A 24,217-nucleotide genomic window follows, 5' to 3' on the forward strand; every position below is an offset into this window, starting at 1 on the left:
GGAGACCACATACAGCTTCAAGATTTTTCAGCCTTCTACCCCGCCGGTGAGCGTGCGGGGGCTGTTCAAACTGGCCGACTTCCATTCGCATGCGGTCACTTCTCAGAAAATCTCCCACAGTTGCGCCCGTTTGGTGTAGGCTTGTGAAATTATATCAGCAGCAGGAGTGCTAACATGCACTGAAGGAAAATCTGCCACTAACCAGTGCTTCCACTGCGGCTGCCATCAGGGGAGCCTGTGCAAGGATAGGTTTTTCCTGAAAAAGCGTGAATAGCAGCACAGCTCATTAGTGGCTCAGGAAGTCAGGGAAGCAAATGAGGGAGGCCCTCTGGGGAGTGGGAACTGGGTGCTGGAACAGGGAGGCCCTCTGCAAAACTGCAAATGACTTTAGGGGAAAGCTTTGGATAAACATCCATGGACTAATCTGTGTCACCAGCATTGCTAGAACAAGGCAGGGGCTCACTCTGTCCCATGCCATGTGTGGAAACCCTACCTGCTTGAAGAGCTGTGGCCAAATAATGACTAAGTTCCCACTTTTTTTTATTTGATGAGGCCAGGTAGTCTCAGATGCCAAGTTGGATCCTACTAGTTATATTAGATGAAAGAATGTGTTGCCAGAAGCAGTTAGAGCCAAGTAATGTTTACTGGCTTTGGAAGCACCTTCATGCTGCTTCCTGAAGTCTGACAGGTGAATGACTTCAGATCAAGCACACCACAGTGAAATCCAGCATGCTCTCTGTGCTGGACACCCTGCACTTCTGACCTCCATCATCCTCCCGATCCCATCAAGTGTAACCCCTTACAAATGTCACACTGGAAGCAGTCATCTGTATCCTGCAGTCACATGAAACACCCACGCAGTGGTCCAGCCTTGGCCACAGTCCCCTGCCTATCAAGTGACATTACTTCAGAAAGGTCTTACACTTCACACTCCCCACTAACGTGCTTAATACAGTGATCCAGCAGCTACCCTACTGTTATTTCTTCAACACAAAAATGCTCCAAGGAAAATGCTTTGAAAATAGTAAATCTGACTTTTTCATCAGGCTTACTGTTCCCAGCCTGTGCAAAGACCCAGCTTTCTTGAAGTTGTACTTTCAGTGTCAGCCCACCTCCATCAGCAGCTGCTGATCAGTGGGTTCCACTGCCCTTGCTTAGGAAGTATTTTGGGCTCCACATTTGACTCTGTGTTTCTGGATATGAGAAGAGCATGCTCCATTGGCTATCATGTGAAAGCTGGGTTATGTTTACCTAGACCCTTGTGATGCTTCTCTGCCTGGTCTTCCCGTATCTTCTTCCCAGAAGACCCACATTGTCATAAAGAAAATTCAATAAACCATTACATTTTAATAGTAATTTTGCATCACTGGTTAGCCATGTACAGCAGCTATACCATTACAACACCTGACTATTTACATACACATATACAGTAAACACACCTCCACATTTTCCACAAAGGCATCAGTAAACCATCACAAAAGCCACAGTCCTCTAATTTCAGGAAAAAAGTGATTTCAGTCTTGCTGAAATGGCGATCAGAAGGAAGGGATCACAGCACTTCTTCACCTCGCCATGTAGCAGTAACGGCCTGGAAGAAGAAACTGGACATATCCTTCTGAAAGTACAGATTGTCCAGCAGTGGGGGTTAATTACCCACTTGAACAAACTGTTAAGTGCAACATTTTTCTTTTCCACATGATGATTGGACCTCTTTCTGGAAGTTAGTTTTTAGCCAAATATTATGGGATTCAATATAGATGTAATTTAAGGAAGATGTATGGTGTGTGATACAATCTGTGAGCTGTCAGTGATGTTTTGTGCAGAGATACTCTGAAAAGTAAATTCAATGACACTCCACGAAACAGTGTTAGAAAATAGTTGTTTCCCTACAGCTGATCACATTGGCAAAAATACTGAAGATTCCTTGTTGGAGCAACTGCTGAGTCCTGTGAGATCTGATGTTAACCAGATAGTTTGCACAGATTGACCGCCATGTCCCATTTCCCTTCTGCTAGGAAAGACTTCTCCTAAATTTACCACGTGAGGAGAATCTACTGAGAGGCATATCAAGCTACACTGGCCTTAATAGGTGCCTAAGGCTTTTTTTCCAAGCGCATGTTTGCTGGGGTACTCCAGCTGTGGATGTGCATAACATCTGTGTAGTGGGCTTTTGTTTGGCTGGTTGGAGGTTTTCTCCTCCTTCCCCCAAGCTGCTTTGGCTGCTCACCCAGCTTTTTACCAAACTGCAAATTTATATTCCTTCAGCTTTTGGCAGGCCCATATGTGGAACTGTCAAAATGTCACTGGCATCAATTGTGAAAGGTTAGTGCCACATTATAGTCAGCGAGCTTATTAACACAGAAATGATTGGGTTTTGGAGAGGGGCAGAGAAGGACAAATGGGAATCTATTTTCCAGGCACCTGCTTTTTCTACTGAACATTTCTTCTTGTCACATATATATTTTCAGAAAGTTTTTGTCATCTGCATAGGAAAAAAAATCAGCTAGAGATCCCAGGAAGAATGAGGCTGTTCTTTGTGAGTTCCCAGCAAGCTGGGAGAGGGGGTGGAGAGGCAATGAGAGTGAGTTGGCCAGATTAATTCCAGTGTTGAGTGGCAGTAGATGTTCATTTTCACCAACCCAGTGACTACAGACAGGATTGTGCTGCAAAAATTGGGTCTGATGAAAACCCAATGTCAGAGCGGGAGATTGTGGGTCTGGGTTCCATGATACCAGCTTGGCCAAAAAAAGAGTCATGATTTCCAGCTGCTCTCCCCAAGTTTGCAGGTGCCTGTACCCAGGTGAGAGCTACTGTTTTGCTTATTTACATCTCTGTGCTTTTTTAGATTTAATCAGAATGAATTCCGAATCAGCACTGAAAAAATTCCCATATCCTACTGCAGTTTTTATCTGTCCAAGGCATTTTTAGGGCTTCTGGTACCATCACTGCAGAGAACCTCACACAATCTTTAATGTATTAATCTTCAAAATGACCTGGTGAGATGAGATTATTCCAGTTTATGAGAACTGAGGCACAGAAAGCCTGACTTTCTTGCCATGCAAGTCTGTGAGACAGCAAAGAGTAGTATCTGCATCTTTACAGACGCTCTGCTAGTACCTGGATCACTGAGCTATCCTTCTCATGCCTCATTTTTTTCCCTTGGTTTTTCCACCTTGATGTTTTTTGAAGTCAGCCCAGTCTCTGGCTGGAAACACTGGAGCCATCTGTCATAGAGACAGGAGGAGGAAGGAGAGAAGTGCCCAGACCCCACCAAAAGTTTAAATCTGAGTTACTCTCTAAAGAGAGCCAAGGCACAGTATAGGTACTTGTCCTTTGGGTTTGTATGGAGCTGCTACTTCCCAGGAACCACTGCCCTGGCTTTTGGACTGTAACTCACAGCCACCACCAGCTTGATCTAGATTCAGCCCAGTGACCTAAAGGTTAAAGTCACCAGAGTCCCTAGCTGAGCCTCTGGGACACCAACCCTCTTTGCTCCTCACTGACATGACAGAAAAGGCCATCGAGGTGGCCAATAATGCACTGCTGGGGGAAGTATGTGTCTGACCTTTTTTGTAGGAATAAGCCCTAAGATGTGGCGTAGAAAAAAAATTAGTATTTTAGGATTGGGGATTCTTGAGTGGTGATGAGGCCCAACGTACCCTGGAATTAGAGCAAGCACCATGCACAGCTGGCTCATTGCTGCTCCCTGAATGCTGCTGGTGGGTGAAATTTCATTTCACTACTTGTGACAAAAACATGTAATGGGGACACAGCCAGTGAAAAGCCCGTGTCACGAGGCAGGAAATTCCCTTCTCCCCTCCTTGCTCCTGTTCATCCCTCTGTATGTGAGCTGAAGGGCAACACATGGGGCGTGAGACCCCGGCATGTGGCAAGGATGAGCTTGGCCACTTTGAGCAGAGAGGAGGCAGGGATGGACAGGTGAGTGAAAGAGTTAGGGAGTACATATGTGACATGGGGATATTGGGATATTGCCTTTATCCAGTCCCACCTTTCCACCTCTCTGTGTGTTTATTAGGCATTTCAACTCTCCCCTGCTCAGGAGGCTGCTTTTACTTTTTTTCCCTGCTGCTTTTGTTGCAGGAGAGGAGGTAGCACTGCGCAAAACACCAGATCCAAGTCTCATACGAGGTTTCTGGGATTGTAGTGGATTGTGCAGAGCCCCAGGTGCCAATGCACATGATGAGAGCATGGTGTGAAATATGACTCAACTTGTGAACATTTCCTTTTGCCCCAGGACTTCTTTCCAAACCCTCTGAGCACAGCCTCCCAAAACCCCACAGACTTCTCAGTTGTGAGCTCTCCTCCTATGACAGACACCCTGCTCAACACCACACGAAAGAGCCATGGTAGTTTTCAGGGAGGTGTATGTCCCTGCTTTCTTGATGGTTCCCTGAAGCCTAAAGGGTGTCTAAAAAAACCTGCAGAAAATCTGATTCTCCTGCTGGGAATGGGGGGGAGCTGGTGACATCCCCAGTGAGATGAGCATTGCAGTGGGAATGTGCATCCCCTTGGGCATGGGCATCATGTCCCCAGGACCAGGCAGGAGAGGCCCCTCTTGGCCCTGACCCTGGCAGCAGGCTCGACTGCCTCCTGCAGGCTCCAGATGCCTTCCTGCAGAAAAGCTGAGCTCAAAATCAGGGTTTTGGTCAATTAAGCAACCATCCCCCCATCTCTTTCTTATGCCAAGCAGAATTTTAATGTACATCCAATTTCTCTTTTTAGCACACACAAAGAAAAAAGAAAAAAATTAATAATCATCTATAAGAGAAGTTCTTTTCAGTCAAATGGGGAAGCATTCAATGCTGATATATATTTTTCTCCACATTTAAATGGTATCTATTTAAATGCAGATTTTCTGGTTTCCTATGTGGAGCTTGGAAGAAACGCCTTTCAATTTAAATGTTAATAGAAGAGTAAACTTCAAAATCAAAATTTCTCCATAAGGGACAGTGTTTTTTTCACAGCTGTAAATATCTTTCTGTACTTCCTCCCTCCTTCTACTCCATCCTTCCTCCTTTTTTTCCTAGACCTCAGCCCAACCTCACTTGCATTAAACGATTTTTTAAAAAAACAAGGGTACATCTTTCAGAGTTCCTGAATGAAAATGTTTAATGCTGAGATCTGTGGAATGAGTAGGTCTGAGCAGAGTGCTGGGGCACTGATAAAGCAGAGACGCCAGCCCTCCACCTCCAGCCTTTTTCATACTGGCCGTTTATCAAATGTGCTGCTTGGAATGCTTTGTGCTGGGATTATGCTCAGGCTTGTGCAGTGGTTGGGGCAGGGGCTGAAAGGAAATAAAAACCTTTATGATAATGCATTAGTTGCTCCTGAATGTGAGCAGGGCTTTGGTGCTGGGATGGGCAGCAGAGGAGGCAAGTCAAATGCAGAGGGAGAAAGGTAAAACAAAGGGGCTGTTACCAAGTCTATCTTTTTCTGTATTACCCCAGCTCCTCCTCTGCTCCATTCCTGCATATCTTCACCTTCATTTTTCTTTGGGAAAAGCTTAGGGTAAATCTGCTTTTTACAAAAGACACTTAACGCTGCCTGATACTGGAGTTTTACATACAGCTCTGTTTCTTGCTCGTCACACTCCATTTGTCTTCTTTAATGCAAGCTTTTCTTTAATTTTTCTCATCACTCTCTTCAATTACCTATCTGTTTTTGTCCTCTTTTCTTTCCTCACTGAAAGAAAATAAGTGGTTCTTTTTTTTTCTGCTTCTTTCTGGCCTTGATAAGCCCTGGCCACCTTTGCAAGAAATGGTTCAAGAGATACTAACTGAAGATTAAATCTTAATAAACTTCCATGTATTTGGTGGATATGTAGATACTGTGATGTTGACCAGCATATAAAAAGCAGAGTGTAACAGAGTAAAGTCTGCTATGGAAGGAGAATTTTGTAAACTGAATAATAAAGACATTACTATATAAAATAGGTTATAGGGCTTTCTGTACCCAGACTATTTTCATACAACTGTTACTATATGTCATTATTATCTGAATGCTTCAGAAGAAAAAGTGGTGAACTGGCTTCCACAGCACCTCTGGGAGACAGGAGAAAGTCTGATTTTTGGAGGAAAACCTCCAAAAATTGGAGGGTTGGAGCACCCAACCCTCCTGCTGATTTCAGGGAAAGCAGAGCTCGCTGGGCTCCTTGCTCCAGATGTTCAGTCCCTTGACCCCAAGGCATCTTTAGGCGTCACAGGCAGCACGGCTATGTGGTGGAGCTGCCCCTGATGCCCTGCCCTGTATTTCCTCCTGTGCACTGTACCTCGTGGGGGGACAAATGGAGTAGTTCAGTCTTAGCGGTGTCAGAGCTGTGCTTCTCACCAGCACTGAAAGCGCTTCACCACAAAGGGTGTCACCTTTGCCCTAAACCCAGAGCCCATTGCAGATTCCTTCCAGATCATTGGAGAATGCAGGGAAACTTCCATTTAGACAGCTGGGCTTTCCACCTGGCCTCTCCCACTACCACCAGTGCTGGAGGTGCTGGGAACAGGGAGATGACGCCTCCCATCCTCCAGGAATGATCCCTCTGGTCAGGCTAATGTGGTGCTGAGGGACTGATCGTACCTGTGGTGTGGTGGCTCCAAGTAGAGATCACTCATAGTAAGAGGCAACCAGCATAAAGAAGTGTGTACTATCTGAGTTTTTCAAAAGAAAGAGGAAAATAACACAGCTTTGATGTCATGAAGTCCCAAAGTCTACACTGAAATCGAGCAGAAGACATTTTATTGGATGTGCCTCAGATTTTTCAAAACCTGCATAATCTGTGAAAGCTGTGTAAGGAAAAGCCTCTTAGCTTGGTTACAACTGAGAAATGTTTGCTTTGTGTGGCCTCACCTAGCAGGAGCAGGAAGGATTAAAGCTATGAATATGAAGAAGGATGGCCAAAAATGGAAGTGCCTCAGTCTTTCTTCCCTGTTTCTGGGGAATGAGAGAGCGAAAGGAGGGATGAAAGGGTTGACTGGGCAAATTACAAGTGTACTCTGCTGGGACTGAAGCTCAGAAGTGTTCACAGGTGATCACATATTGCAGTGTTAAAAGCACGGATAGTAAATCTGTAGAAAGATTATTCAAGAGCAGCTCTTGAACATCACAAAAGAAATATAAATTATCAACTTCAGGTACTTTCTGAGAAAAAAAAAATCTCCTCTCCAGAACCAGAGAAAGCGAGGAAATGGTGTGGAATAGGGGAGAGGAGAGGAGACTAGAATCAAATGATGCTTTGGCATAGGCTCAGCTGCTCTGGCCCACTACATCAGGGGTTGTAAGGGCAAAGCTTTTTTCTTTCCTTCCTAGCCTGCTGTCACTCAGAGCTGAGTAACTGTTGTTACCAACAGTAACTGTTGTTACCAGATAATAATAAAATTCTTTTGCTTCTCTAGCCAAAGTTTCTTTTTAAGCAGAAGGGGAAGTAGGATTAGAGCAAAAGGTTGAATCCTTCTGTGGGATGGTATTCACAGCCATCTTCTTCCCAAGGCATAACATAATTCTTCTGCCTTCTGCAGTAGAACTGCTTCTAATATGTTAAATTTCTGCTGTGGAAATGCCTCCTTTATGCATTGAACTCTCTAATATCCATATCATAAAGTCTCTCGAAAACAAATCTGTCTTTTCACTCTCATGAGACACTTTTTCTCACACTTTTGTGCCATGCACTTAAACAATCTTTGTTTCCTTCCTTCTCTAGTGCCTCCTTAAATCACTCTCTTATTATCTAGGGGTCCTCTTTTGTCTCCTCTCTGTTCTACATGAGCAAAAGCCAAGAATAAAATCAGAACTTGGTATCTGAGCTCCAGATAGTGCTTTCAGCCACTGGAAAATTTCTTAGGCCCCTGTAATGTTCCCAAATACTGGAGGAATTGCTTTCAGACAGTAACACACCCGTGTGTGGCCTGGTCTGGGACATCCTCTTTCTTCTTCGGTGCTTTACGAAAATTCACCAGAGACAAGAAATTGCAGCATCATGTGGAGTTTGCTGTTTGTCAGCATGAGTCTCTAAAGGTGTCAGCCTTTGTAGAAGACAGGACTTCTTTTCTCCCTGATGAACTGCTCACCTGACCCTGAAGTTGTGGAGTTTCTTATGAAGGAAGGCAGACTGAAGTGCCAGCAGTCCATAACTGGCACCTTTCTTTTGTGATTGTTTCTGGTTTAAATAACTGTGAGAAAATTTAAGAATTCTGACAGAGGAAATCTATGTAGATGAACTTGTCCTGACAAGAATAAATCATGTGTCAGGATGTCCATTCTACAAACACCTCATCCTGAGGGACTTGTTGACTAGCACAGACCACAGCCAGCTTGAGAAGCTTCCTATCAGCATTTCCTTATAGGCAAGTTCACACGTGCTGGCAACCAAACACTTAATACTTTATCACACAAGCAACAAACTCTTGTCAAGAGAAGGTGATAGGATTTTTTGGTTTAGGAGATGTTATGCATGTATCTTATAAACCCCACCGCACCTCTGGAGATATGAAGGCTCACCTATGTCCTTGAGAGAGCCAGTTTCTCTTTTTGTAAGGGTTTTCTGTTGCTCTTTCTCTCAGCTTTGAGAGAGTTGTGTTTTAGAGTGTGTTTGTGAGTGCGTATTTCTGAGTCACTTCCATATCAATATAACCCACTGTTACTTTTGTTGGAGTGGGTTGCACTCACTGCGATTGCATTAGAGTAATCTTTAAACTGAAGACTGGTTTGCCACATGATTCAGTAAAAGGCACTCAGAGATTTTAACTGCATCTCAGGTAGACTAATACATATTTCTTTTCTTATCTCTCCATACCTGAAGTAGAAAGAAAAGATTAAAAACCTCACCCTCTATTTGCCAACCTCATCCAAAACACAGTCTCGAGCTCTGCAGAGAGAACAGTGACAGCCAGAAGATGCCACTCAAAATCACCTGCATTAACACTCACTTGTTCATTGTACCTGGGAGCTGCTTGGGATGGCTTTCAATAAAACACACATCTGTCCAATTTTGTCTTACTCCCCTGAAGTTTCGGGGTGAGATAAGAGAAGAGATGATGTCAGGGAAAGATACCTCTGTGCTGCTGATTCTTTGTAAGAGAAGTAATTTAAACAAAGCTCAGTGAAATCTGGTAAACTGTGCTCTAGGGCTGTGTGCTGTTCTTGAACAATTTCCAATACATATATTTGTTGGGAAAAAGAAAAAGAGTGATTTAGATCTTTTTAAGTACAAGTGATCTTAATCCCTGCTAAAGACAAATCAGAGGGAATCTAGTACAGGAAGGTATAGATTGAAGTGACCTGCAATGAGGGATTATGCTAAAGAATTATGTCATCCCAGTCTATTTGTGCTTGTGACGTTACTATATCCTGACATTTGGTCCTAGAGTGGCACAGAAATCCATCTGTGATTTCTTTTTGTTTTCCCTTTTTGTTGGGACCCCTCAGGAAAGAAAGGTGCTGCACCCAGAATGTCTCCTAAATTGTTCTATGTATTCTGCATACAGACTTCAGGGTCCTTAGTCCCTATGGACCTTTCAGTACGGGGAGAAGAAAGGAGGACGTGTAGGATGGACATCTGAAATACTATTTGCAGCAGTTTTGCACTTTCTGATGGTCTGATAACAAGCACTGTAGTTTGATCTGCTACCAAATGCTTGAGAACAAGCAATTCTGAAAGCAAAAGCAGTGCTATGTGGCACAAGGGCTGGCCAGAAAGCCTGATAATATAGATTCAATTATATACTCCTCCACAAACTTTTCATGTAGCTTTGGGCATGTTGACTATTCTCAGCTTGGTTTCCCCGTCTTTCACAAAAGGCTCATATGTTCCTTGCTGTATGCATTGTGAGGAAAGAAATCTCTAGTATTTTGGAAGTATTATTAAACTCTGTGGAAAGGAAGATAGAAAGATACCAAGAGGAAGACCAAGCCCTTGCTTTAGAAAGATGACTTGCAATTTCAAGAAAGTGGACAGAACATCAGAAGTCAAAAAGGCATATTGAAATTTTCAAGAAGCAAAGCTGATTCAGAACATGTTATGTTTGCAGCTGCTGGGGTGTGAAACTTCTTCCACGATGTGATAACCAGCATGAATTACTTTAGTGCTCATAACAAATACAGATGGACAGATATCAGGGTGAAAGAAAGGGCAAACTGACAGAGAGAACCTTCCATCACATGTTGCTTGGAAATAAATGGATCTTAATCAGCTTTTCTGCCTTTATTTGTCTTCAGAAAACCTCTAGAGTTAATATTCTCCAGCAGAAAACTAAAATGCTTTTAGGAAATGCACGTTGTTGTATGAGAATCTGCCTCTATTTTAAGGAGGTTGTCTAAAATGCTAATATTTCTCTTTTTATCACGATTCACAAAGCTTGCAGCTTTCAAATTTACCATGTCAGTTTTAGTCACAGGAATTGGATTACTTCATTCCCTGTCCCTTCTCCATTGTAAACAGTCAAGAAATTTGTTGTTTACAGAGTTCATGAATGCTGTATTCCTTGCCTGGTGATCCATATTGATTTTGAGTCAGGATTGAGTTTCCTGCCTTTTACATGCAGCAGTACCTGTAGCAGCACTAGGCATGAAAAGGACTCCCAAATACAAGATATTCACCCATAGCTTTTAGTCAACATCAAAAAGAAAAAGGGATGAAGAAGGTGTCTCTAAAACATGTGGGGAAGGATAATATTGCACTTTCTCCCACAAGTGATGGTGGTATCTATGTCCATACAGTAAATAATTGAAACTAGTGGTCATATAGGCAAAGCATTAAAACTCAACTTCTATATTGTAGGTGTTACAGAAAAAGCAATGTAACATCTTCCTTATTTGCACCTTGTAACTACACTTCTGAAGGTTTGGTTTGCTAGATAGTGGAGAAGGGGAATTCAAAGTGTCCCTGCAGTCTGTGCACTTTGCTGCAGTGTGAGGACATGGGATGGGTATCCAGGAGAGGATCAGCTTTATAACCAGCTAAGAAATGCACAGGAGTGCACTGAGATAAGGTATGTTTGCTGTTGCAGCTCCCATTTGGCTGTATAAGATACAGCAGTGCATTTTGCTGGCACAGCCACTCATTCAGTTGATTGAGATCATCATGGCATGACCCTGAGATGCTGTAGTTGCTGAGAGAGGTTTTCAAAGAGAGAAAGAATGTAGAGAACTATTCATTTCATAGTCTAAAAATAAGAGCAATTTCAGAAAAATAAAGCCAAACAAACTCAGGATACGCTCAAATGACATCAAGTGGCGTTACATGACAGCATGACCCTTTTTACCTCTGCAGGATGCATTCAGGAAGGGTCTTATCAGTGCCAATCAAACTCAGACAAAACCCCATCAATTTGTACTGATGAGCTATTGTTTATTTATATGTCAGCCCTCCATCCTAAATTAGCAGAACAAATTTAAAAATTGCCTCGAGTACACAATGCAAATCTTTGCTTTTCTTCTGTCCTTTCCATGTGGAGCCTGCACCAACAAAACAGTGATCATAAAAAGTACCACTAATAGGGATTGAGTCCAGGGAATATAGGCTCCTGTTCCCTGGCCTTCACTAAATACCCTGAGGGTGATGATTCGTTTACATACAATAAGTACTTTTCTGCAAAAGAATCACTTTGAATAGACTTGAACCGAGCACTGACCTCAGCTTCCTGTGGGCAGGTGAGGAGCACCAGGAAGATGCCGTTGGACAAGTGCAGGCTATTGTTGGAATCAACTTTGAAACCCCCTTCCCCAGCGCTGCCTTTTGCAAGGGCTCCCATTGGGGAACACTATGGCAGGACAAAAGCCAAGATGGTTTTGAATAGAAAAGAGAGTTTGTATTTTATTTGTTTCAGATAAGCCCTAACCAACAGAATTGTGAGGAGCAGATTTGCAACTGGCCTAAGCAGTGGCAATCTTAAACTAAGCTCACTGAACTTGTGACATCTAAGATTTCATAAAGAAGTTCAATTTTGAATTTTTAACATGTGGTATTGAGTGTCTGCCAGAAGTTAGCTTTCTGGCTTTTTTCAAGAGATAATGTAAGCCCAGAGTTAAGATGATGAATTTTGCTGTGTTGTTAGAAAGGGAATTTCAGGCTCCATCAGGAGGAGTGAAACAAACATTAAAATTTGGCCTAGAAATCTTGGTCCTGGTCCTTTAACTCTTCTGTTCAATGGCAAAACTCACACTGGTTTTAGTGGGATAAAAACCATTTCTTAATTTGGTGTACAGGATCTGGGAATGCTTGTGATCCACTCTGGGACCTATGAAAACTGGCTCCATCAGCTAGGTGTTGGGGTAGGTCGAGGAGTTATAGACATCTTGCAGCTGAATAAGGCTATTTAAATTCAGCTCATTAAAAGCAGGTTGTTAGGGTGTGTTTCCATTAGGAAGAACAAGTGCTGTTGTTACCCAGAGTCAGCAGTCACAAGTTATAATGGAAGGAGTTTGTAGGGCTGACACAGACAGCTGTGCAGCACCTCCGAGAGACATGTTGTGCTGTTATTGAAGATGACATAGGAAACAGTAAACATTTTATGTTTTCATTCATCTTTCGAATTGAGCCTTCATGGGCTGAAAAAGCAGGGAGACATTCGGCCGTCAAACATGCTTACCAACATTGCTGCTTGTTTTAGAAAGCACTCAAATTCCCCAGGAGCAGAGGCTAGCATTGTCTATGGGAAGTACAAGTTGCTGCAGGAAATGCTTTTTTTTCTTTTTTCTGCACTAAAACTCCTTGAACATACTGAAATGTGGTGGGACAGTCACAAAACCTAAGAAAAAAGTACAACTTTTAAGATGTGTATCTTATTAAAAGGGCCTGATCACTGGTGGCCTGAAGACCTGGTTATCTGTTGTCAGAGAGACTCCTTGAAAAATCAGTGACAGTCTACAGGAACCAGTTATAGTTTCAAGGGGGGGGTTACATTCTGCAACATGATCTTGTATAAGAAGGGCTATAATGAACATGAATCTGAGTGAACTGCCTTCCATTAAATCAAATCATTCTGTCCCAACATACCTATAGACCTTGTGGACACTTAGCATTTTGGATACAAAAATCTCTGATGGCGGGATTTTATCACTATTCAGAAATTTCATTGAATCTGCACTGCTGGTGTTGGTGGTCCTTTTATCCACTGTGGGAAGAACATAAAAAATTACAGAAATTGAGAAATAGTCCAAGGCCAGCCAAGGAGAAAAGCTGTCATAGAGATTGGAGGATGATTCACAGTTTTCAAATCTTCCTTCTCTGTCATAAGCATTCTGTTCCTTGAAAAAAAATAAAAGTAAAATCATTGCTATGCAAAAAAAAAAGTATCAAGAAGGAAACAAATGTTTGGAGAGCTGACTTGGCTGGAATTTTCCCCGTACATATACTCTTGACATATCAGTGCTTAAACTTTTTATGTGTGCATGAGGGGGGACAGGGAACAATCAAATGTTAGTGAAGATAACCCCATCTGTTTCATTATTTGAGGGTGTGAAAATGCTCTTTAGCTCACATAGTCCTTGCTCTTTCGGTTGCCAGGTGGTCTCACTGCCCAGATTTCAAATCAAAACCAACTGTGAAGAATTTTATTTTTTTTCCCAGCACATGCAGGGAGAGGGATCCCAGCAGTCCCATCCTTTTTGCAGAAGGCAAATATGCAATATAGCCAGGCCTTAATTTAAGGATTCCTTACATTAGGTCTTGGGGGTCCTTTTCCTTTATTTATGAAACAAATGCATGTCAATCCCTTGCACCCATATCAGAAGTGGTACTCAGTCCACACCTGAAAAGCACAAAATGTTTCACTCCAACCCCCCGCCCTCCTCTTACTCTTAGTGCTCCCTGGAGCACTCGAAAATGTCCTCACCAAACACCATCCAGCAAGGTCACCATCTGGATACAAGAGAGGGCAATGAAGTGTCCTGTGTCCCAGCCGTGCATCTGCAGCGCATTTATTACGTGTGACACCAGAATACCCGTGTGCCTCCCTGTTCTGAATGTCCCGGGTTTCACTCATCCCACTGCTGGACACCAAGGCACTATGGCCCAACTCACACGTGGGAAGCTGGAGCCTGGAGGGGCTCAGTGACTTGCCCAAGATCACACAGCGGGTCAGAATCGGGGTGAATCCTCTGTCACGTCTGCCCGGCACAAAGCACAGAAACCGCTTTGCCGATCAGTTTGAGCAGGTGCATCCACCGAATGCAGTGGAGTAATGGGCAGAGATGAGAAGGCAGGATGTAAACAGATGTTGTGCTAGTACCCAGAGACTACAGCTATTAGATACAATGTTGCACTGAGGCCATTTTACAACTTCTAACTCCTGAGCAAGTTGTCACAAGTCACTTGAGTGCATCTGCGCTGAGCCTTATTGTGTGGTAAAATGGTCACCTGCTCTCCCTCCCCAGCCCAAGTTAGTATCTTAATTTATGGCTTGTCCCCTATCTGAATCATCCTTACTCAAATCATCCCATGCCAACACACACTGGTGACCCTGCAGGACCAGTAGCATTTTGGATTAAGACTGTTATGAACCCATGATCATGCTGATTTATCACTGTTTACACTCACATTGATTTTCTGTCTTCCCCACTGCAGATCTGCGCAGGATGACAGCTGGCTTCATGGGCATGGCTGTGGCCATCATCCTCTTTGGATGGATTATCGGGGTGCTGGGGTGCTGTTGGGATCGAGGCCTTATGCAGTATGTGGCGGGGCTTCTCTTCCTCATGGGAGGTAAGAATGTTGGTGTTTGAAGAAATTTATTTGTCTTCTTGTTTTCGTGTTCCCTCTTTTCACATGTCCTTTCTTTTCTAAGTCACTGAAAACATGTTTTCAGGGTTTTTTGAGTGGTCTGGACTTGGTTTCATTCCGAGTGCCTTCTGAGGTACAACAAGGATCACCCAACCATAGCTACTTCTATCACAAAACAGTGTCTGTAACTCACAGGACTAGAAAGGGCCCTCTAAGTTTTTTAATCCAATACTCTGTGGTTGCAAGTAACACTGTCACCCTTAAATTTAATAAGCTCAGTAAAAAAATCTGAAGATTATGCAGATAGTATTCCCACCACTGTCCCACAATGGGACACTTTGATAACTAGAAACTGTGCTGCAAGTTGTAACATGTACTTATTACTCGTCAATTGTTCTTGAGACAGATGTAACCTTTAGTTTATGTGTCTCTCTCTTTCTCTGATGTACATATGAAGAGCAATGGTATCCTCTGTTTTCTTTTTCCCACTCTACATATGCTTTCATGTAGACTTCTCTGTGTAAGACCTGTTATCAATCTAGCAGCCCTTTCTGCAACCTGTTCTTGTTTGTACTTGCCTTTCTCACATATGGATGAGAAGGACCTTTCCCTAACAAGGTCTGATCAATGCCTTGTATAAGTGGGGCGATGGTTCCCTTTCTCTGATGGAAATTCCTTGCCTGAAGTATTTTGTGGTTGTATTTGCTTTTTTCATGCTGCATCACACTGGAGACCCACAGTCATCCTTCAGTTGGATGATGCATCCAGGCCTTTCTCCTCCTTGGTGATTTCCTACTGGTTCTATCACAATTTGCAGCAGTAGTTCTGTTTATTACTCCCCAAGTACATGTCCTGGCACTCTGTGCTTTTGAGCTTTTTCCCATTTCTACTATACCAGCCCTCAAGGTCATCCAACATTTGCCATGTCATGTTCCAGCCTTCCTTACTAGAGATGCTATCCAGCTTTCTGTTAGCAGAAATTTCAAGGCACACAGTTAATTGAAATGAAGGGCGTGAGAGTCAAGTCCCATAAACAGTGGTGGGTGAATGTCTCAAAGTGAACACCACTCCTTCTGTTCTCTCTTATTTTCTCTGGTGGTTTTTGTTTAGCTGGGCTTTTGCCCTCCAGGCAGATCATCACTTCAGTGCATTTTATCATCTGTTTATCTGTACTGTGGTGTGATACAGATAAATGTATGACATACAGAAAAGCTTCTGCAGTCCCAGAAGAGGAGTTAAGTGCTCAAGTAACAAGTATTTATGTTCCAGTGATGTTGTACTGGTGACATTAGACATCAGCTCCCTCCGTGCCCACAAATACATTTGAAGTCACTTGCACCTTGTGCAAGCACACACTGGTCTTTGTGGGGATTCTGTAAATGGTTTGTTGTGGGTGTCAAAGTGTTATGGGCAATGGGCCTGCTGAATTAACTTGATATTTCTTATATAATTAATTTGCATTTAATTAGTTTGCAGGGGGGGTTATTTTGTTTTACTGTGCTTAGATATCTCTGTGATATTTAACTTGCTACGGCACGACATTCAGATTAAAACATTAAGAGTATACAAAATAAATACAGAAAAATCTGTTAGTAACTAGCTATGTCTTGTTTGTTGATTGGAAATTATTATATATGGGGTGGTTTCTAGTGCAGCTGCAGGGATTTCTTTTTGGCTCAGTGTTATTTGGCAGTGATTTGAAAGATGACTGTTAAAAGTTTTCAGGTGAAAGGAGATTCAGTGTAACCATATGTCATGGGAGGGGTCACTCATAGCTTACAAAGCCATCTTTTGGTGTGCTCAAACAATACACATTTCAGTGGAGACACGTCCAAGGTCATGCAGCTGGGAACAAAAGGTGTCAGTCATCCTCGCAGAACAAGAGGCCCCCTCAGAAAGCAGCAGCTCTGAAAAGGTCTCTCGGATCGTGGTTGCTGGGATCATCCAGCTGCACAGGAGCTCTCAGTGCAGTGCAGCTGCTAAATGTGTTAGTTTTTATGGGAATATGCGATGAAAGCATGAGGTGGGGTTATCTCTGGGCAAAGCAAAACTGTTTCTGGACATCCTAATCTGGTGTCAATGCTAAAGAAGGATGTGGAAAGATTGAGAGAGGTTTGCAGAAGAGCTACAAGAATGACTCAAGGTCTGAAAAACAAGATACCACAAAAAGCCAATTGCTTGTAACTGTTTAACAGAAGGTTTATAAATTACTTGAACACATTGTGTAAGTACCTATGCAGTGAGAAGCCATCTGATAGTAGAATGCTCTTTGCATAGACAAAATAATAACAAGATCCAGCAGTCGGAATCTGAAACTAATTGAAATGAGAGGCACCAGATTATTTTATCTGCTAAATTCTGTCAAGATGTGTAATATTTGAAATAAAGATGTTTTGGGAGGAGATGAAAATTGTTCTCTGCTTCAGTGCACATGTGGATCAGCGTTACCCAAAGGTTACTCTGTTTCTTGTTTTGCACAAGTCAGTAGCAACTGCTATACTGATTTCTTTTAACAGCAAATGTGTGTAAAGTAACATCTACAAACTGAAGCAGTCAGTTAATAAAATACACAACTAGACCAATCTAATCTATCAATGTTCTGAGGCTGTCATATGTTACACAGTCATTCCTCTTACAGTCAATGAATCTTTGAACTTAAACTGTTTTATTGATGGATGGTGTTTGAATACAAAGCTGGTTCTTCTGTCATGACATAAATTCTGTCAACATAGTATTGTATTGGTCCTTAAAATGCATGGAGCCAGAGTGCCTCTCAGTTTTACTTAACTTTTTCTCTAGTCCAGTAATGAGAAAAATGATTTGGAAGGTTTATGTCATCTGACTTCATTGCAGCTGAGAGGAGACTGTGTTCAATTGGTAGCTATAAAATCACCCTGAAATCTAACTTTGCCTTCCATTTGCAATGCCACTTGTCTTGGCTGTGTTTGTAGCATTCCCTCTGTTTGTGTTACAGACAAATAGCTCTTTTATAATGCTTAAATGTTGCTGGCTTAACACATCTATGGGGTTTGTCCCTTATTGCCCATAATTCTTTGAACAGGAAATCTCAACAGAGCACTAAGAAGTGTGCTATAACAATCTAACAAGGCCAGACGTGGTTTGCTTGGACCTCTGTTTCTTTATTATATTTACCAAACAGTCTTCTTGCTTGCTCATGTGGCAGTGCCTCCTAAGGACTTGCTATAGTCTGGTTGATCTGATTTCTCAAGCAAATTGCTGAAACAAGTCACTTGTGAAATGCAGGCCGTTATCTGGTATTGGTTCATCTGGAATCCAGGACATGTAAACTGTGATTTAGAGTGTGTTTTACAGTGTTATTCAGCATGTTTTGTAACAAGTCAAAATTATTAATAATTCATCTTTTCTGTTTAGTCCAAATGTATCTGTATCAACAGCAATCACAGGTCTCTTATGGCTTTGAAAGGGGTTTTTTTGCATAATTTTCTGAATTTATTGTAGAATTTATACTTGGATCCCTTATCTTGAATGACAGCATTTGCCTGACCACAGTAGGATTTTTTTCGCTCCCTCATCTTGTACGGAGCCAGATGGATACTGCAAATTATGTTTACTATTTTTTATCTCATTGTGCATGATGGTGTTTTTACATTGCCTTCTGTACCCACAATTGCACTATCTCTTGTAGTTCCATTTCAGTATTGTCAGTATCATTTTACCCTGCAAGGTGGGAGAGTTTCTCCTTTTGAGAGTTTCTCCATTTGGAATTGTGCTTCTAAATTTCACTGATCAGTTCATTTTATTCATCTTACTTGAGACTGTTTAATTCTATTACAGAAGTGGGTCACACTCAAATTATACATGACTCGGAGCACATCCTCTTGCAGCTTCTTGTGTTTTCTTCTCATGCAAATTACTGAAAATCTGTGCACCAGTAAAAGCTCCATCCAGTAATTTTGTAATTTTATAATAATTTCTGGAGCCTTAGAAGCATCTGTGACACTACTTCCAAATGTTAGAGTCCTGTGGCAAACTTGATGCTTTCATGCTCATCAAGGACCTACTTGTAGTCTAAGAGGAATTCAGTTAAACATCTACCTGAGGAAATGCATGGGGGACATTTTATATGCTGTGTTTTTAACAAAGAAAATTTACTAGCACTAAAACTTAGCTTTTTGAAGTCTAGATGTGACCTGCTTATCAGTTGCCAAGAAGTGGTGCTCACATTTTCTGGCTTTGAGAAGTTCTTTTGGATGTATTCAAATCCTGGACTTGTTTGGGTTTACTATCATGGCAAACCTGTCAATTAATTTGGTTAGTGTCCCTCAACAGTAGTATTGTCAAGGTCAAATTTCAGTTTTACTTCCAGCTCCAAAGAGTTGAGATATTGTGAACTGGCACATGGTAACTCTACCAAGGCAAATTCTGTTGTCTTCAGGAATTCCTTCTTTCCTGTATCATGACAAGCAAACAAGCTTATATCTAACTGTTGTTTTTTCTACTTGCTCTCCAGCACATTCATTCATAGGAGTTTCTTACTTCAACATCTCAGATTCTGCTAGGTTGATTGTTCTTCCACAACCATGCAAAGCCAACCTCACCACACCTTCTGTTATTCTACATGCTTTATAAAATCATCTTTTAAGACAATGTCTGATAGCCTGTTGTTATCCCAGTTCAGCTGATTTCAGTCAGCTGTTTTGACATATCACGTAGCCTGCATTATTTCTAATTTGAGGGTAGGGCTGACTTTGTACCTAAATGCTCCAAACCCCTTTTCCTCCTCATCAGTGCCTTCTGTGGGGAAGGTGGGATGGTAGAGCTGCCCCACAGTGGCATGGTCCAATGTTTTGGCAGTGGTTGCATCCTCCCCTTCCCTACCTGTGCACCTTCCTGCCGAACTGCTGTCTGTTGTCCTAGCTGAAAATACAAAATGGCACTTCCAGTATCTTGTTCTGGTACTTGCTTTAGCACACAATTATCCCTGGCCAAAGGTACATCACTTGCCTTTGTAAACGTAGACCGACAAAGAGTAACATTTTATCATCCTTATCAGAACTCTGTCCTTCAGCTGCACATTCGTGTATTTTCCTTTTGTAAGTCTGTAATTTGTTCTGAGAACACATTTCAGTGAAATAGTTTGAGGTTTTACTGCACACCTAACAAGGCAGCCCTTCAGGGAGAGACTTCTGTGTTGTCTTATTTTGTTCCAAATTTACTGCAAATAAATGCAATAAATAATCTCTGCACTTGTTTACTGTTTTACCTGTTCTCTTCACTCTTATCAGGACTCTGCCAGTTTTGTCTTGTGATATGTACTTTAGGATCACTTCAGGGTTTTTTCCCCATTTGCTAACAATTTCCTTAGAGAAGCATGTAATTTTACTAGCCTTGCAAATATTCCTTATTCTTTGCAAAGTCAAGTGTATTTCTTGCTGTAACCTTGCTTTGAGCCAATTAAAAATTTTACCATTAAAAATTCAGTCTCTAATTAGACTATTTGGAAATTATTCCAGCTGTTAAATGCCCTTATTCATGTGATTTAACTTCACCATGAAGATCTGTAATAAAATGATCTAGAGTCTCACATAGTAGCTCATTTCTTGTCTTTGCCTAGTGACATTTTTGCATGAAGTGCTGGGCTTGGGGCTTTGCTTGGGGGTCTGAAATTCCCTTTTCTCCTGGCACTTAAAGGCCTGAAAGTCTTCCTGTACACATTCAATAGTGGTATGGACTTTTTCCTGTCTGATTTTTTGTCCTAGCAATTGCTCTCAGAAACATCAGGAATTTCTTTCATCCTCTCCTCCTCCCTCCCCTCCAATGATGATCTGCCAGTCTGGGGGATTCAAGTGCCATTTGCCAGCTCCAGTTCTGCCACTGATTTGGGTTTCTCCTCACCCTCTTAAGAGTAGTGCAGAGACATTGCTCTTTGTAGCGCATCCATACTCAGAGGACTTAGGTCAGGGTTAGAAAAGCTTTAAATCTTTTCCCAGAGCAGAGGTGAACACCTATTCTTGCCAGTACTGACTGCTGCAGCAGAGATAAGCAGGCAGGAAAGATGTGTAAGAGGGAAGAAAAAATGAAGTTATGCCGGTGTGTTGGCGCAATTTAATGCTTTATTTCAGATATGCAAGAAAGGATGTCTATTAAAGAAATAAAGAAAAAACCCTTACATATGTATGAGTGCATTTTCTCTTATATTTTAATCTAGGGAGAAACAGCTTTTTATAAGTAATTTCCAGCTCTTCTCAGAAATACTTCCAAAATATTCCTTCTCTCAGTCCAGGGGTAAGTCAACAAAATGCTTTATTATCCTTGCAGCTAGAGGATGGACTGACCATTTACACCAAGTCACCCTCTTTTGCCCCAGCCATGCCACGCTGTCGCAAGGTCGCACTCGGGGCTTTGTGCCAGTGCCTGCCAGAGCCCAGCAGCTGCCACAGGAGCTGTGTCCAGGAGCTGATGACCAGGCTGATACTGAGGGATGCAAACCCTGCCAGAAAGGGGCGTTCCAAAACTTGGCTTGTGAGCCCGTGCAGCACAGTTGTTGGTATCGATGCACTGCACACGTCTGGATCCTCTTTCGCTCTCCACCTCCACAGAGAGTCTTGTCTTCCAAATCCCTGAGCCCCTGTGCTGTGCTTCCTCCTCCTGTGCTGTGCATATGTTAGTAGCTGACAACTGAGGCATCTGTGTATTTGCAGCCACGGATCGTTACCAGCTGTTGAGTCATTTGAGTCCCAAATTTAACTCACTGTACTTTGAAAATAGCACATAATGGTAGAAAATAAGAGTGTTTATTCTACAAGACTGTGGTCCTGCCATCTCAAAATAATCATTCCGCTGCTGAATAATTTAAGAAACAAAAATGGAGCAATTTAATACAGCAAGTGTAAGGGAAAGCTCTGTGACTGACATTTCCCAGGCAGTTATGAAGTACCTTCAGAGCAGCTGCCAAGAGGAAGCAAAGAGAAAGATAAAGAGAGAAAGTAAAAGCTATTCTTTGGAGTTCATCAGGAAATATGGTAGGTCCCACAGAGCACCTAGGATTTCTATTTCTTATTAATAATCAAGACCTCTACCCACCCTGCAGAATGTTCACTTGTGGTGAAATGATCAATCACAACACTGAAGATGGAAGGTATTTCCTGTGGTAATATTTATTCCTTCTTTTCCACAACATTATTCTTTGAAAGTCCAGTTTCTCATGCTTCTTTCCAGAAAGGAATAGTTTTAGAAAGTTTGCATAAAATATTTTTTTCTATATGAAAAGGCAAGTGTAAATACACGTGTGTGCATAAGTGTATGCATACAGATCCTAAACAGCAGCATGTGATCTTTACAAAAACTGAGGTCTACAATAATTCACTGGAATCTGAGCTGTGAAGCTTGGCATAAATATAGTTTTCACAATGTCAAAATACTTTTGGCCACTTTGAAGAGTATTTATAATTCAAAAAAAGTTGGAACACTGGAAAAACAATGAGATACCAACCATGTTTTAATCCTGTGGGAGGCCCTAAATTAGTGAAGACTGCAGAGGGGCTTAGGAACTTTGCAAAACTCCTTGCAGATCACTGAGATAACTTATTTATGTGGATTGACCTCCAGATGGAGACAAAGGCTGGTTTGTATCAAGAGATGCCATAAATTGGTTATGAGAGTCTTTGAGACAAGTCTCAGCACAACAAAGTCAGTCCCCCCCTACCAGGCCTCCCCCACCACACTCGTGTGCACTCTGGCTCCTACGTGTGCTTTTGTTTAAATTTTGCATTATGCTCTACAGTGATTTAAGGCCTCAAGTTGGAATGAACTTGAGTTAATGTACAGCGTTAATAGGCTTTAAATGTTTAAACCTCTCTAAGGCTCTTGATTGTTTAAAACCCTCAAATGCATTACAAGGGTGTTGTAGGAAACAAGCGGATGAGGCTCTTTATGGACCTGTGAGGAAACGCAGAGCTCAGAGCAGTCATGCAGGTTTTGTGCCTTTGTGCCCATCAGGCAGTGCTGTAACAAGGCCAAGAACATGCATATTCAGGAAATAAGAGTCAACCTGTTTCTGAAAATGTCCTTTTTTATCACTTTAAGGATTTAACAATGTGTCTTTATAGGGACTGGCTGAGGGAGCCGGGGTTGTTAACCCTGGAGAAAAGGAGGCTCAGTGTCTCTTCTCCCAAGTAACAAGTGATGAGACAAGAGGAAACTGCCTCAAATTGTGCCAGGGGAGGTTTAGTTTGGATACTAGGAAAAATTTCTTCACCAAAAGGGTGGCCAAGCACTGGAACAGGATGTCCAGGGAAGTGGCAGAGCCACTATTCCTAGAGGTATTTACAAGATGTGTAGATGTGGCAAGTGGGGACATGGTTTAGTGCTGAATTTGTCAGTGTAGGTTTAACGGTTGGTCTTGATGATCTTAGAGGTCTTTTCCAACCTAAACAGTTCTATGATTCTATTAAAACATTTCTCCCTTGCACGGTTTGTGATGTCTCTCACAGACCTGGTTGCAGGTCATGTTTCTTGATCCCATTTTAGGCTATGTTTCTGAGGAATAAAAAGCGGCCCTTCTTTTCTTATGTATTTCAAAACAGGGACACTGGTGAATACATATCCAGACACATATGTATGGACATGTCCAGTCCTCATACATGGGTAGGACTGGAAGTGCTTCTTCATCCAGACCAGCTAACCATTAGTAATCAGCTTTTAGAAACTGGTTATCACTTTCCCTTTGAATGTTAGCAAATTTCCTATTTTCACTCAAAAAATAAATATTTGGGAAATCATCCATACAGATATACATCCCCTTTGCCATCTTTTGGGGTTCATACAATGCCAAGGTGGCCTGTTTAGTGTTTCCAAGCTAGAAAGAAGTTGCTCAGCTGATGGCATCACAAGGCTTACAATATGTTATGCTTCAAAGGCAGAGCTGGGGGAGCATGTTACGTATTTCCTTCTAGTACTTCTCTGTGCTCTCTGATGCACCGACAACATATTTTGCATTTATTTATTAATGCTGGCACTCATTTTGAAAGGGAAATAGGGGACTCTCTGGAAATACAAAAGGTCGCTTCCTTTCGCAGTAGAGACATCTCTATGTCACTGCGTATCAGCCACTGAAATGCTCTTTTACAGTTTCTTGTTATAATACTCCTCAGGGAGAATCATGACTCCCATTTTTGCATCTCCTACGACATAAGTTCAAATGCAGTTATGTCCTTCTTCTCACAGAGAATTATTTTCAGTAGACACTATTTTTTTCCAATACCTCGGGAATATAGCTGATTCTCTAGGCCAGTACTGGCAGAGCTAGCACTGGAATGTTGAGACCTTAGAGTTAACACCTTCATAAGAAAATGGGGGTGGGATATAGAAATGTTTTTTTCAAGTCAATAGTACAACTGTACTGCAGGGTGTAGTCATTTAGGGGTATTATTGTGCCTTTTTTTTTTCCCCCCCTCTGGAAGGAAAGGCTCAACAAGAGAATTCATTGTCAACTCGGTAGCATTTGAT

General features: G+C 42.0%; 1 protein-coding gene across 3 annotated transcripts in view; it reads left to right on the top strand.

Annotated features, from left to right (window-relative positions):
- TMEM178B (transmembrane protein 178B) overlaps positions 1-24,217 on the top strand; it is a 239,011-nt gene that overhangs the window by 183,022 nt on the left and 31,772 nt on the right. For all 3 annotated transcript variants that reach the window (XM_017804689.1, XM_017804688.1, XM_017804687.1), the window contains exon 3: positions 14,573-14,710. In XM_017804689.1, the coding sequence (XP_017660178.1) occupies positions 14,573-14,710 (138 nt within the window). The remainder of the gene's footprint in view (positions 1-14,572; positions 14,711-24,217) is intronic.

Source organism: Lepidothrix coronata, unplaced genomic scaffold, assembly GCF_001604755.1.
Source record: "Lepidothrix coronata isolate B3197 unplaced genomic scaffold, Lepidothrix_coronata-1.0 Scaffold10, whole genome shotgun sequence".
NCBI classification, from domain to species: Eukaryota; Metazoa; Chordata; class Aves; order Passeriformes; family Pipridae; genus Lepidothrix; species Lepidothrix coronata.